Source organism: Myodes glareolus, chromosome 19 (assembly GCF_982192425.1).
Source record: "Myodes glareolus chromosome 19, mMyoGla1.1, whole genome shotgun sequence".
NCBI lineage: Eukaryota > Metazoa > Chordata > Mammalia > Rodentia > Cricetidae > Myodes > Myodes glareolus.
The window spans coordinates 63,662,235-63,677,645 of record NC_142044.1 but is presented as its reverse complement, the minus strand read 5'-3'; the positions used below and the strand labels follow the sequence as shown (position 1 = coordinate 63,677,645).

The window sequence follows — 15,411 nt, the reverse complement described above, 5'->3', positions numbered from 1 at the left end:
TCTGAGGCCAGAAATGCTCCAGCGCCTGAAGGTGCTGGCCTCTGACAGCCAAGTGGGTCCCGTCTCCGAGACGGACAGTGTGGCAACCAGACAGTGGTCTCCCCAAGTAGTCCTCTGACTCACTGCCGTGCTGTCGTACACACACTGTGAACATACATGCACAAACATACATACACGCCCAGCAAATACATGAATAATGTAATAGTTTTTTTTTTTTTTTTAGAGTGGTTGGTGAAATGACTTAGAAGTTAAGCAAAAGCGAGTCTCACAGAGGACCCAAGTTTGGCTCCCAGCGCCGATGTCAGGTGGCTCACAACCACCTGCAATTGCAGCACCAGGGATCCAACACCTTCTTCTGGCTTTTGTGGGCACCCACACACATGTGACACACAGGTACACATACATAGAAATAAAAATAACAAAAAATATTTTAAAATTTTTTTAGTTTTGGTTTGGTTGGATTTTTTTGGTTTTGTTTTTGTTTTTTTTTTTAAAAAAAACTCACTTTGTAGACCAGGCTGGCCTCACAGAGATCCTCCTGCCTCTGTCTCCCATGTGCTGGCATTAAAGGTGTGTGCCACCACTACCCAGCAACAAAAAATATTTTTAAATAATTAATTTTTTTAAAATTCGAATTTGGCTTTCTAGAACACTTTGGGACAGGCTAGGTTCTTTTCACCTGACAGAACTTCAAGTATTTGAAGATATGTCAAGACGTCTCTAAGTTTCTTCCTATACAATGGACATCTTTAGCTCTATTAGCTGTTTCTCCCATCTAGAAGGGAAGCCCAGGCATAGTGACACACCCCTGTAATCTCAGAACTCAGAAGGCTGAGGTAGGAGGATGGCAACTTTCAGGCTAGCCTGGACTACATAGCAAGATTCTGTTTAAAGAAAATAAAAGAAATGGATGCTTTGGGGCTGGAGAGATGGTTCAGAAGTTAGGAGGGTTCTTCTATTCTAGAGGACCCAAATTCAGTTTCCAGCACCCATGTCAGGTAGCTCACAACCACTTGTAACTCCAGCTCCAGGGGACCCAACACCTTTGACCTCCAGGGGCACTGTACCCATGTGCACATGCCCCACTCAAACACATGTGCACAAACATAACTGAATATAATAAAAACAAGTTTTCAGGTAAAAGAGAGATGGATGCTTTGACCTAGTTGGATCTGGTTCACTCATCAATTGAGCACAAAGTGTAATTCACTGACATCTAAGTGTAAACACCTCACTGCACCTCTGTCAGCCTAACCTCTCATCTACCTCGCTCCACGTCTAACCACGGGCTCGAGTGCTGCTTACAATGTAAACCTGATGTTTACTAGCTGATGTAAATTAGCAGATGATCTAGCTAGTGTGGTCTGCCCCCAACCCAGCGGACTGAGTTACCTTCACCTCGCTGAACTGGGCCACATAGTTTTCCATGGTCCTCAAAGCCTGGTCGGCCAGTTTCTCTTCATAGTCTTCCCAAAGGAGATCGTTGTTCTGTGGGATCCAGACAGAGGGTGGTGAGTACCCTATGTCTACAAGCATCTACCAGAGAAACCCCCATACTCTCTCTGCAGAGAGCTCTACTGTAGCACCACAGTTAGAAGATCATGTCAGATTCTCAAGAAGAGACATGGGCTCTGTCTACAGAACTGCACCCAGGGGGTGAAGAGCAAGGCCCCTGGCCCCAAGCTCAGAGGACATCCGCACGAGTGAACAGCTAACTGTATGTGGCTGTTTCTCATAAATAGCCCATCATCAAGGAGGGGGCGTTTCTGTGACCTTACAGGAGGAAAGAAGGTAGAACCAGCTGCAATCCTGTTGCTTAGAGGTGGAGCTCTGTAACAGAGAATGAACTGGCCCTTTTCTGTTTTCCAGGATACAGAGGCTCAGCTGAGGGAGATGGGAGATGGGAGTGCACCCCAAGGCAGAGTCATGCCCAAGCTGCCCTTACCCCCACGATGGCCTTCAGCTCCTCATGACCGTCCCAGTCACTGCTGTAGACCTCCTGCAGGGTCTCTGACACTCTCTTTGAACTTTCATGCATCACTGAAAGGAGAGAACTCAGTCCTACCACCAAGTGTCTCAAAAAGCGATGATGTAATCCCACGGTGACAAGCCACAAGGATGAGTTCTCAGTAAGAGAAGCTGGGTGGGGCTGCAATAGGAAGTTACTGGGGCCCTCAAGAGTTTCAGGGGTCAAGGGCAGCTGAGCACTGGGAACCCTGGGACAGGCTGCTCTGCCCACCGCAGCCCGCCCAGCCCGCCCAGCCCGTGTCCTCCCAGGCTGATACCCACCTTTGACTGCACTAAGGAAGCTCTTCAGGTCCTTGTACAGCTTGTAGCCTTCTGCCTGGAAGCAGAGAATGGCTTTGGTAACTAACAAGGTCTGTTTGGAGGGTGCTGAAGAGGTTGGCCTTGGAAAATTCAGTAAAGACAAAGCTCACGCCTGGAATTTCACTCTGCCAGCAAGCTACAGGTTGTCTCTTTGGGGTCACTGTATGAGCTGGAATAGTGGACGCCCCCATTGCATATTTTCTGCCTTCTGCTTTTTCTCTCTTCTAGTGCACAAGAGCCTATACCTAAGCCCTGGAATGAGGGCCCTGCAGGTGACTGTCTGTGTGATCCTCGCTGCCGTCTGTACCACAGCCCCTTTCCCCTCTGAACCTTCACACAGACATTTCCTGCCTCCCATGCAGTCTTCCCCCATCTTCACTCGACCTGCCCCCACCCACCGCTCCTACTCCAAGGAGTCCAGTTGATCTCCTCTCCTCCTGTGCACTGAGCCCATCCGACCTCTGTGTGCTTCTACCTCAGCTCTGGTGTCTGAATTCTTTCTCTCCCTGCCCCCTTTCTTCTCTCCTCTCTCATCTCTGTCTCTTTCTTAAAGAGAAGCGGAGCCAGAGAATGAACTACAGTCATGACGTCTGTTGCGGCCTCTGCTTCGTCACTGATTAATGACAAAATCTGTCCTCTTACTTAGTCCATGCTGCCTTGAACTTGCAACAATGCCCTGTCTCAGCTTCATAAATGATAGATGTTCTCTGCTTCTGCTTCTTTTTCTTTAAATGTTTCATTTTTAGTCTTTTTAATAGTCTGTCTGCCTTTCTGAGTGCAAACTTGCAGGTGCCAAAAGAGGCCAGAGGAGTTTGGTCTACCTGGAGTTACAGGAAGTTGTGAGCCAGCAGACATGGATGCTGGGAACTGAGCTCAGGTCTTCTAGAAGAGTGGTACACGTTCCTAAGCACTGAGCCATCTCTCAGTCCTATTCTCTGCTTCTTAAGTACTTCCAGGAAACAGAAGCCAGTAACCATGCCCCACACAGGGCTTTTCATGTTAAACAGCGCTGAAATAGAAGGCTACTACCCTGCTGTATCCGTACAGGGAATCTTTAAAACATTTGTATGTATATTAGTGTCTTGCTTGCTTGTATGTATATGTACTGCCTATGTCCAAAGATGACAGAAGACGGTGTTGAATTCCTTGGTACTGAACAGAAGATGGTTGAGTGGTCATGTGGGTGCTGGGACCCAAACCCAGTCTTCTGCAGAGCAGCAAGTGCTCTTAACTGCTGAGTCATCTCTCCAGCCCCAGGATTTTTTTTTTAATTCTTTATTACTATGTACATGAGTGTCTTGTGAAGTGTGAGTGTCACGCATGTGCCATGACACACATGTGGAGATCAGAGAGTAACTTTTGGGAGTGTGTTCTCACCTGCTTTATTTAGGTGAGGCCTCTCTTGTTTCTGCCCCAGTACACACTCAGGCTCACCTTAAGAGTGTTGCCATTAGCCAGGCAGTAGTGGCACATACCTTTAATTTCAGCACTCAGGAGGTGGAGACAGATGGTCTCTGTGAGTTCGAGGCCAGCCTGATCTACAGAGTGAGTTCCAAGACAGTCAAGGCTACACAGAGAAAGCCTGCCTCGGTTGCTGAATTACAGACATGCGGCACGGCATTCAGATTTGCTTTCCTAACATGGGTTCTGGATACCACCCTCAGGGCATCGAGTCTTCCAGCTTGGGATCTAACTTTTCCTCCATACTGACTTGAGGACAAACCTTATGTTCCTGTCACCAAAGCTGTCTTCCTCAGAGGTCTCCTCAATTATTCCTCACTGCACTGTTTACAGCCTCCCTCCCCTCACTCCTGTCTCTCCTGTGTGGGTAAACCCCAGTTTCTGGGATGGGGTGGAGAGGAAGTGAGAGGCCAGGTGGTTGACATTTGGAGCCTTACTTCAGGAGTGTGGGAGAGAGCTAAGGTGTGACCCACCCACTTCAAAGGAATGTTGCAGGTCAGCTCAAGGGCCAGAAGGAAGCGGCTCAGGGAACAGAGTATTTGAAACCTAAAAGATGCTGTGCAATTCACCAGGAAATACTTGCTGTGAACTCGTTCATTACTAGAAAGGCTAGTGAACTTTTAAATTAAAAGATAACAGGAAAAAATGGAAATTTCTATCTAATAACTGCATACATACGGAGGTCAGAGAACAATGGCAGAAACTGGTTCTCTTTGCCATGTGCGTTCTGGTGACTGAACTTACATCAAGCTTGGCAGCAAGTGCCTTTTCTCACAGAGCTGTCCTGTCAGCTCAATAATCAAGATTTTAAGGGCTTTGGAAGAGTTGTTGAAGTTACAAAAATCAGTAAAGGGCTGGAAGATAGTGCAACATTTAAGATCAGTTACTGCTCTTGCAGAGGACTGAATTCAGTTCCCAGTGCTTACCTGTAGCTCCAGCTCCAGGACCCAACACCTCCGGAGCACCTGGACATGCATGTGCATATTCACAGATACACATGCATACACATAAATAAAAATAAAAATCTGCTGGGCAATGCTAATGCACGCCTTTAGTCCCAGCACTCAGAAAGCAGAGATAGGCAGATCTCTGTGAGTTCAAGGTCAGCCTGGTCTACAGAAAGGTTTCTAGGACAGAAATCTTGTCTCAAAAACCAAAAAAAACTTTTCAAAAGTTTAATGGAGATTTAACATTCTTTTTGAAAGAAAACAATGGGACTTAAACTTTTCACTTCATCATGAAAACTTGATTTCAAAACAATCTGACTGATTCAACTGGGTTGACTAGATGGCCAAGTGGTTAGGTTAAGAGCATGCATTATTCTTCCCAACAACCTGCATTCCATTCACAGCTCCCAGGGCAGGCAGTTCACAACTTCCTATTACTCCAGCTCTGGGTACCTTACACCCTTTCTGTCCTCAGGAGCTCAGCAGCAGGTGGCAGGTCTGGTCACAGAATGTCATGAGCTGTCTGTTGAGAGTGCTGGGAATGGAAGTTGGGTGCTCTGCAAAAAGTGTGCATGCTGTCAACCACATCCCAGTCTTCCCTTACACACTGGGCCATCTCTCCAGGCCCACACTCCATTCTTTCTTTACACCTTTGTTCTTTCTTTTGAAGAGATAAAGTATGGGAGTGGCCATGGATGCGGTAATGGTGGGGGAAGTGGGCTTTGGGACGATAGGACTAGTACCGGGCACCATTTCATTTTTCAGACCCATCTACCCACCCCTGCCATGTCTAGGCTAAATAACCCAGCACCTAATTTCCTGACGCCAGCTTCTCACTTGGCTGGCTGGCTGGTGTGCTGGCTCTACTCTCAACTGGCAGGTTCCCCTACTTCTCCAGCTTCAGTTCCCCAGTCTATAAATGCAGGGGAAAAGCCACTTCTATCTCCAGATCTGCTGATTTCATCACTTCTGCCCTCTGAAACTTTGCCAAGTTCTCGGCATTGCCATAAAGAGCCTGAGTTCGTTCTATCCACCCCTTACAGAGACAGCACCCTCAGTTAATGAGCCACTCTCTGTGAAGCGTGACCAGAGCAGTCAGCAGATGCAGCACTGGATCCCAACAGACTGGGGAAGGAGAGACTGAGGATGGAATGTCCTGGGTGGGGGCTCCCAGACACCAGCAGAACAACAGGAGATGGCACAACCAAGCCTTGAGCAAGTGCTGTCCATACCACAAGGAAAAGACTGCAGAGCTTCCAGAGGGAAAACATCTTTTCCTGTATGGTGAAGGAGGGAGGCGAGGAGAGCCGCACAGAGACAAAACTTACAGAGGGCATGTGAGGGAGCGCTTGGCAGGTGTGCACAGCGCCCAGGGCCTGAGCTCGGCACCATGCCGGCACACTGTGGTGGTGCATACCTATAACCCAGAATCCAGGAGGTGGAAGCACGAGGATCGAGGCTCTCCTCAGCTACCCAGTGAGTTCAAGACCAGCATGGGCTTCATAAGATACTGTCTCAAAACAAAGTGATGGAGCCCACTCTAGAACCCAGGCAAATGGCACCTGAGAGTGACAGCTGATACGGGATTGAAATGCATGGGGAGGGGGTGAAATGATCAAATGTGTGAAACTGTCAAAGAATAAACTTTAAATGTTGAAAGTGAAGAGCTGATTCCTTTGCCATTAGTGACTCAGAACTATTCCTACCCCACGTTAAAGGAGACAAGCAGACATGGTGGGACTCCTGATGGTAGCAGTTAATGATGCCTATGAGTAGTATTGCTACCAAACAAAAATGAAAACCTAAATCTAATCAAGCTTCTACATCTATACATCTACAGAAAACAGAAAACACAGACAACTGAACACATTCAATAGTCAGTAAAAAGCCGGGTAGGGTGGCGCACACCTTTAATCCCAGCACTTGGGAGGCAGAGGCAGGTGGATCTCTGGAGTTTGAGGCCAGCCTGGTCTACACAGTGGAGTTCCAGGATAACCAGGGCTATTGAGAGAAAAATCTGTCTCAAAAAACAAAATGAAACAAAAACAACAACAAAACCCAAAGCAACAACAACAAAACAGCCAGCAAGACATAAATTGTAGGTGACTGTGGACAAGCTGTGCTCTCAAAGGACAAGCCTCAGGCAGGAGGACCGGAGATCCTCAGGGAAAGAGAACTAGCTGTTCTTCCCAGAGGACAGGGCTCCATCTCCAGCACCTGGCCTGGGATGCATGGTAAGTACCAGGTCAACCAGGGTCAAAAAACAAAGAAGATTCTGTTATAATCCAACCCCAAGAAGAAACAACCATAAAATAATCTTAGAAACTTCACAATTATAATAGATATATTAAGTCTTATACACACAGGTATCACAGCAATTGTAGGATATGAAACAAGAATGGATATAACCTTACAGAATCATTATTGTTCTAAAAATCATTTTCTTTTTCTTTTTATTTTATGTGTGTGTGTGCACACTCATGTGTGTGTGTGTGTGTGTGTGTGTGTGTGTGTGTGTGTGTCTTTCTGTATGCACATGTGGGCAGGTCAGAGCCAAGGAAAACACGTGAAGATCCAAGGACAACTTGTAGGAATCAGCTCTCTGCCTCTACCCTGTGGCCTCTAGAGCTGAATTTCTCCAGCTTTATGTTTATGTTTTTGTATCTCAGGCTGGTCTTGAACTTGTGACAGTTCGGGTGGAGATGCCTTCCTATGCCCCCTCCCTGGAGCTGCCTCAGTCCAGACTCTGCCCCTGAGAAAGTCAGTCATTGGCGGCTCCATCCCAGAGGGTATTAAAAGCTGGCCTCTACCTCGTGGTTTTCCCTTGTGGTTTCGTCAGCCTCCCCTGGGACCACCCAGGAATGCTGTGCTCAGAATAAACCTGGGTTTACTGATTTGGTTTGATTGGTTTATTACATCAGCGGCATCAGATTCCCAGTAACCAGAATTTAAACTTAACATTTGGTGCTGAAAAGTGCCCTTCCTGTTCCAGACTCCCCAGGGCTGAGATCATAGGCATGAGTGATCACACCTATTCCCGTTTCATTTTTCCTGAATATACTTTCTGATCTGTAGTCATGAATATATGTTTTACATGGAAATAAATGAGGCGGGGATACAAACGGCTGCTGGTGTCTGGTGTGGTCCCAGCAGTCTTGTGTTCCTGGCCTGTGACATTTGACCTGATATTCAATAGTGTCGGAACTGCACTGCCATGAGATGTTTGTTTACGCAAATAACTTGTGTATCATAAGGAGCGTCAGCTGTCTGTGTGCTGAGGTAAGCCCATGCGAGCCACCACGCCTGCTGCTAGGGTCTTCTTAACGTCAATGCTATAATATGCAGAGAAAGAAGATCAGGCCCTGTGGACTAAACAGGGCAACAGCAACAGAAGGGCAAGTTCTGTTGCTTTTCAGAGAACAGAAGGAGCGGCAGGCTGATGAGACGCCTGCCCGCTAGACTCTTCCGGCACTGGGCCCTTCTCCACCCTCCAGGTTACCTGTTGTTGGTAGAAGTTGCTGGCACTTTGTTCAAATCGCTCATCTTTGGTTTCTACAGTTTTCCCCAATTTCTGCAGAACCTGGGATAAAAGACAAAAAGGCCTGTATGGTTATGGTCAAGTCTCTTAAGTGTTGGTATTGGGTGTAACTACAGGTCTCGTCTCCCCTCAGCTCAGCAGAGTCAGGAATGTAACACAGCTAACAAAAACAAGGTTTGTGGCTCTCAAACTGGGACACCTGGGGGATAGGTACGTGGTATGGGGGATCTGCCTGTTTATTCTCATTCATAGCCTCCTCTCTCTCTCTCGATAAGTAAGTTGTAACTTTCTGGATTCTCATTATTTGAGCGAGGTGTTTTGAATGTTTGGTTTGGTGCTGGGTTGAACCCAGAGACTTGCACAAGCTAAACATACACTCTCCCACTGAACTGCACCTCCAGCCTTAAAGTTCATTTGGTTTTTGGGACAGGGTTTCTTCTGTGTAGTCCTGGCTGTCCTGGAACTCATGCTGTAGACCACGCTGACCTTAACCTCGGAGATCCACCCGCCTCTGCTTCCCAAGAGCTAGGGTTACGGTCTGTGCTGCCACACCCAGCTCTTAAACTGATTTTTAAAGGGGAACAGAAGAGGACATTGCACCAAAACAAGATTACTGAGGAAATATGCTGTGAGCCACGAAGGAAATAAAGTGTGAGCCATGAAGATTTTTTAAAATTAGGTTTCCCTCTTCTAGCCACTGCTACCCTTTCTTCTCTATGGATGCAGTCAGAGAGATTAGCAAGGGGCTCTCCTCATAAAGGCCCTGTGGAAAACCTTAAGAAACTCTGATACAAGCCCAGCTGGAAATGAATGGCACCCATGTCTATCTTCCAACTAGGAAACGCGAGTGTCAACTGTCACTCCAGTCTCAGAGGTCATGGGAAACAGGAAAGACTCTTGATCTTAGAGGACTGTAGAGAAGTAAGAAAGGACGAGGGGCTGGGCGGTGCTCAGTGGGTAAAGGATGTGCCTGAGGATGACCTGACTTGGACCCTTGGGATCCACGTGGTGGAAGGAGAGAACTGACTCCCAAAAGCTGTCCTCTGACCTCCACTCGTGTGATGCACACTTGCATACATACCCAATAGCTAGATCGATGAAAAAAGAAAGAACCAAATCTTCTGAAAGCCCCATCTTGGACTTTCGACTTCTGCCTCTTCCTCCTCACCAACCCCCACCGTGCCACCCTATTCTTTCTGGTTTTATTGGCACAGCCTGAGGCCCGGCCTTTACTGTTTTCTTCTTCGTCCTTCTGCAATAGGTCTTGACAACGCTGCTTCAGTTCCTCTAATAGATCTTCATTCCTCTGCTCCCATCATTAGACACCCATGATGTGTCCAATAGGTAATAGTGACCATGAGGCACCACTGGCAGTTTCAGCATAGAGACAGTTCCTAGTGCTCTGTACTTCCATAAGCTTCAGCTCTCGGCAGCCTTTACTACGCAACCATTTTATTATTTTTATTATTTATTATTATTATTAATATTTTATTATTATTTTGTTGGTTTGTTTTAAGATTTCTGGAAATCTCCACTATTAGTTGTTAGAGACTTCATTCCCTTTCTAGAATACCCTAATGACTTCTCTACTTTGTCTGCTATGCAACTATAAAACAAATATAGATAAATAAAAAAACATCAGCTCAGTCCTTTCTCACACTAATCTCTACCTGCTTTATTCTATTAATCAAGTTCATAACTCACTCCTAAGTGTTTGACACTTTGGTATTTTCGTGATTTTCTATTATTATTTAATTTTTTTTGTATTCGTCTGTTTTTTTTTTCTAAATCTCCACTCCTCGATACTTACTCTGCTTTTTTCTATAGCTCAGAATCCAGCAAGAGGCCAGTTAGTCACTTTAGTAGGAAGGAGGCGATTCCTACTGGATGTGGATGTGGGGCTTTGCTAGACTGAGACCACGGCGGTGCACGGCTGGGCCTGGATGTGGATGTGGGGCTTTGCTAGACTGAGACCACGGCGGTGCACGGCTGGGCCTGGATGTGGATGTGGGGCTTTGCTAGACTGAGACCACGGCGGTGCACGGCTGGGCCTGGATGTGGGGCTTTGCCAGACTGAGACCACGGCGGTGCATGGGGGGGCCTGGAGACAGGGCTTTTGCTAGACTGGAACAGTATAAACATGGAGGGGAAAGGATTTCTGACCAACAAATCTAGGTGTGTGCAACTTCTTGCAGCCTTCTGGGAGGGTGTGTCTCATTCAGGGTGTATTTGGGGAGTGGCAGGGAGTGAAATGAGATTGGTCAACTAGGATCTCATTATAAAGAAATCTGAATCACAGAGATGTGTGCCTAGGCCTGTGCAGAAGGCTCTGGCACACCCTGACCCACGTCTGCAGTCTTATGGCGAGAGGAATAGTTCAATGCCTCTCACATCTCATGCTCTCTCCATGGTGATTAAGACCAAGGCTTCTGCAGCCACATAGTAACTCATACCGTGGCCTTTCTGTTGACTGGCTATAAGATAGTTCTGCCCAGGGATACACAGTGAAAGATACTTTTGTCTTGAAGCTACTGCGGGATTAAAAGAGACTATGTATATAGACTGTTTTCTCTAGCTGCCTGCTGTGTCTAGTTTTGTTTTTGTTGCTGTTTTTTTTTTTTTCTAATCTTTTTGAGAGTGTCTCACTAATGTAGGCCTGGCTGTCCTAGAACTCACTATGTAGATTAAGCTGGTCTCAAACTCAGAGATCTGAACTCACAGAGATCTATCTGCTGCGTGCCTCCAGAGTTCTGGGATTAAAGGCGCCACCACCATGCCCAGTAGCTGGGTCTAGTTTTGTTTCCTTGCCTATAATAGCAGGTGTTTCCTTTTCTTCCAGCGTGTCTGTCTTTGTTTGTCTCTAACCTCACCTCACTCATCACTCCTCCCTCCCTGCACCCTTCCCCTCCCCAACAACAGAAAGTTGCAAAACCACCTTGGTGGTGGTAGGCATGGTTCTCACTTCCTTCTCGCTACTCCTCCCTTCCTTTGCCCACTTAATATTTCTTAGGCGGGGGTGGAAATCAAGAAAACTCAGCTTAGAGCCAATGCAGAGGACAACTAAAGGCTCGAGTCTATAAGGTTTCATGGGGTATGAAGGCTGAGAATCTTCCCACCTTTAATTCCAGCACTTGGGAGGCAGAGAGGGAGGGAATCTCTGAGTTCAAGGCCAACCTAGCCTATGGAGTGAGTTCTAGGATAGCCTCAGTCACACAGACAACACCTGGTATTCCCAGGCAGTCTCCCATCCAAGCACTGACCAGGAAGAATCCTGCTTAGTTTACTAGATCAGATGGGACTGGGCGTGTTCAGGGCGGTGTGGCCATAGACCCACCATTAACTCTTAAATGGAGAAGGCGAAAGAGATAACCTGGAAATATTTATCATCTCTCTAGGCCTGAAGTCACTTGTTGCTACAGAAACTGGTGCCTGTGCTGGGCCGCAGACCGCACTGGAGGCGTTCTTAGAGCCTTGCCGGAACAAGATGTGCATACATGCAGCAGACGTCTGCTGAAAGAGAAATCTCTGTGTGTGTCTGTCTGAGTGTTTGAGACAGAGTCTCACTTTGTAGCCCAGGCTAGCCTCAAACTAACAGTCCCAGCCTGTTGAGGGCTGGGATTATAGGTGTATACTACTATACCTGGCTAAATTCTACTTTATGATCAACTCCTAATGAAAGCTAACGATACCAATCCCTAAAATCCTGCCCTGAGAATTCTGCCAGTTAGTCTGGCCAGGCAGCTGACAAGTTAGAATTCAGATACTTGGAGAGCTGAAGTAAGGGCTAGCGAGTAAACGAGGCAAGATGGCGACACTTTGTGAGTGTGGGTGGAGTGTGTTCCAGGATCACCTGACCTAGTCTTCTAACCTTTGTGTAGAGTGGGAGGGACACACCTTTAAAACTCCACAGCCAACTCCCCAGGAAGCCCTGCCCCCTGTATTTTAGGTGGTGTGAGTAGGAACCAATGCTAAATGACAGTATGCAGTGCTATCAGACTTTGTCTTGGCTGCAAGGATCTGCCGCACTCTGAGGAAAGTGTGCAGACACACGCTAGCCAGAGGCTCTCCCTAAGAACACTCTGAGGAAAGTGAGCAGACACACGCTAGCCGGAGGCTCTCCCTAAGAGGCCCTGTGTTTTTCAGGCTCCTCTCCCACCACTCTCCTGCTCCAGCTGCATTGCTCACTATTCTGCCTAAAGTGGTTGACAGCTCAGGTCATGCCAATGCTAGCCTTCCTCAGCTGGAAGGTGCTCTCACACTCACAGGAGTGGAGCAGGGACTACTGACCACCCACAGTTCCCATTTTAAACTCAGCTACTATTAGAAAACCTTCCACTCAATCCTTCTGCCCTCTAAGTTCCCACAGATGTGCATATCTTAGGCAAACAAGTAGATTAGAAGCTTCCGGCAGACAAGAGTGCCTCTAATTCACCTCTTAATTCCCTAGTCAGCCCCCTGAACAAAAGAATCTATTGCAAATATTTGACAAATTAAACTCTTGGGGATATAAGCTGAATAAATGTTAACAGAGAAAAGAACAACATAGGAGTGGTTTTTAAAAATGCCCTTGCTCCGGGGAGAACTGAGCAGTTGGCCACAGAGAAACCACACACAGGGAAGCAGTTGACTCAATGTGAGGATGGATCATACTGTACAAATACAGCTCGTGCTGCATTCGGGGGGAACTGGAAAACAACTGGAAGGATGTTTTCTTCTATTGTGTTTAATAGTCAGCAGGCCTTCCCCCTTCAGAGGAGCGTGAGCCCTATGTAAAAGCGTTTCCCCTTCCATCAGCTCCTTCACAGACAGGCTCTGCAGGGTTGGGGCCACACAGATGGCAGAGGGGCCATCAGACTTAGCTTAGAGCCACCTCGTCAGCCAGAGTGTCTGCTTCACTGGCTCTCTCTCTCTCTCTAAAGAGAGAGTTATCTTGCTCTCTCTCAGTAACTTCCCAAGACTCAAGGTCTCTAGCTCTCCCCATCGGGCCCTTTCTCCTTTAAGACCAGGGTCCACCTAAGCCAGCCATGACCTCACAAGCTCCCCTCTCAGGTGCAGTCTAGCTGTGAGGTCTCAGGGAAGACGTGAGTTTGTGCCTCTCCCTATCTTGCCAGGGTCCAGGACAGGAAGAACAGTGTGCTAACTATGTAGGAAATGCTTGATTCTGAAGTTCAGAGTCACCTTCTGTTTTTAACTGAGTCTTGGTAGATAGAGTTTCATAGAGAAAACCAACCTTCCCATTTTATAGATGAGAGACCAAAAGCCAAAGACAGAACATTATGTATGGAAGGTTGGGGGCCTAGGTTTAAAGGAGACAAAGAGCTCTAAATCCAAGGGTATCGTGCTGACAATGGGCCAGAGGAAGCCTGGCAAACGCACCTGATGTATCTGGGGCTTTAATTTAAATTTTTTCTCTTTTGTGGTGCCCAGGATCCTACTCGCTAGGGAAGTGCTCTAACACTGAGCCATATTCGCCAGCTCTTAATGGAGCAGGATTTTTGGTTTTATCTTTTGTTAGCTTTGCACAGTGTAGCTTTCTCTAGGAGAGCTCCCGTCACCCTATTTGTAACTAGACCCTCCCACAAGCACTGTGCTCAAATCTATCAGATGTCTGGTTAGAATCTATCAGATGTCTAGCACAGAAAACACTCCAGATGGTAAAATCAAAATACCTTTAAAATGTGAAGGGAAAGGGCTGGGATAGAACTCAGCTCGCAGGGTGTTTGGTTTGCTCACAAAAAGCTCTGGGTGCAACCCCCAGCATCTATAAGCTGTGTTGGCACATGCCTGTAACCCCAGTACTTGGGAGCTAGAGGGAGGCAGGGGGCTGGGAAATTCAAAATCATAGTGAGTTTAGGGGTACAAGAAAGTCTGTCTCAAAAAAACAAAACAGAAACACCCAAACTGAAGAGCGGTGAGAATGGCGGCTCAGCTTGCGACCCCAGCAACTTTGAAGACTGGGGTTGCAGGATGAGCAACATGAATTCTAGACCAGCCTGGGCTACAATTTCAGACCCTTTCTCAAAAAACAAACAAGAAATTGCGAAAAGTAGCCTCACAATCTTTTCTTTTCTTTTTTAGGCAGCATCTCTCCACATAGTCCTGGCTGTAGACCAGGATGACCTTGAACTCACAGAGATCTGCCTGCCACTGCCTCTGAGTGCTGGAATTAAAGGTCTGTGCCACCATGCCCGGCTGTCCCCATAATCTGCATGAATGGTGGCATGTTACATGTCAGTTTAAGGAAGCACACGCAGAGGCCTTGAATCACCGGCAAGGCCCAAGGAAAGGCATAAGATGCAGGGACTCGCTACTGTGCACAGCTCCTCCTCACCCCAACAGAGAGTCTTTTGTAGCTCAGGCTGGTCTTGAACTCAGCGTACAGCCTAGGAAGCCATGGGTTTTCTATGCTCTTGCCCACTGGCTTCGTGTATACCAGTTTAAACATCACTCAGGTGTGAGGAGAACTGTGTAGATTATTCTAGTCCTCGGCGCGGGGCGACTCACTGGCAACACAGCCGCTGTCACTTACTGTGGGGGCAAGAACCTCCAATTAATTCATCATCTGTGAAACACCCTCCTTGCTTTAAGGCCAGGTCAAAATCTGCGACACAGGTGGCCACTACCACTTGTTCCTTCCTGCTGTCTTTTCTGGGTCAGGCTGAGGGCTGCAGAAGGCTCCTGAGCAACAGCTGTCTCCTCAGCTGCTTCCTTCTCTCCCACATCGGCCAGTGTCCATGGACGCTCACTCCCCGCTCAGTTTCCAGACAACAGGACCCTTCCTCCTCAGCCCAGACCCGGGCGCCCTGCTGAGGCCGGGCTCCTACCTTCTCCTGGGCCCTGCTGAACTTCTTCTGCACCTGTTTGGCGAAGAGGCCAGCGGCTCCACCAGCCTTGCCCTCGGCCATCCTGCCGGCTGCGGGGGCGCTGCCCGATCCTGTGGTTTCTAGAGGCCCCTGAGAGGAAGTGCGGCCTCCCAGCATGCCTTGCGTCAGGCCAGAGGGCGGGCCTTCTTCACACCCTCCCTGCGGCCTGCTGGACCTGGGCGGCCTGAACCACTGTCCACACTCCGGGAGGGCCACTGGGGCCCACCCCTGCCCACTCTCCCCGAGGGCCACTGGGGCACACCCCTGCCCACTC

At 47.8% G+C, this 15,411-nt stretch overlaps 1 protein-coding gene across 1 annotated transcript in view; it reads right to left on the bottom strand.

Moving 5' to 3' along the window:
• Nucleotides 1–15,269, bottom strand: part of Bin2 (bridging integrator 2) — a 28,636-nt gene extending 13,367 nt beyond the window's left edge. Inside the window, exons 1-5 of the mRNA XM_048446313.3 lie at nucleotides 15,099–15,269; nucleotides 8,236–8,316; nucleotides 2,290–2,344; nucleotides 1,946–2,040; nucleotides 1,393–1,488 (exon numbers count right to left, since the gene is read on the bottom strand). Of these exons, the coding sequence (XP_048302270.3) occupies nucleotides 1,393–1,488; nucleotides 1,946–2,040; nucleotides 2,290–2,344; nucleotides 8,236–8,316; nucleotides 15,099–15,254 (483 nt within the window). The 5' untranslated portion in view covers nucleotides 15,255–15,269. The remainder of the gene's footprint in view (nucleotides 1–1,392; nucleotides 1,489–1,945; nucleotides 2,041–2,289; nucleotides 2,345–8,235; nucleotides 8,317–15,098) is intronic.
• Nucleotides 15,270–15,411: the final 142 nt, after the last annotated feature.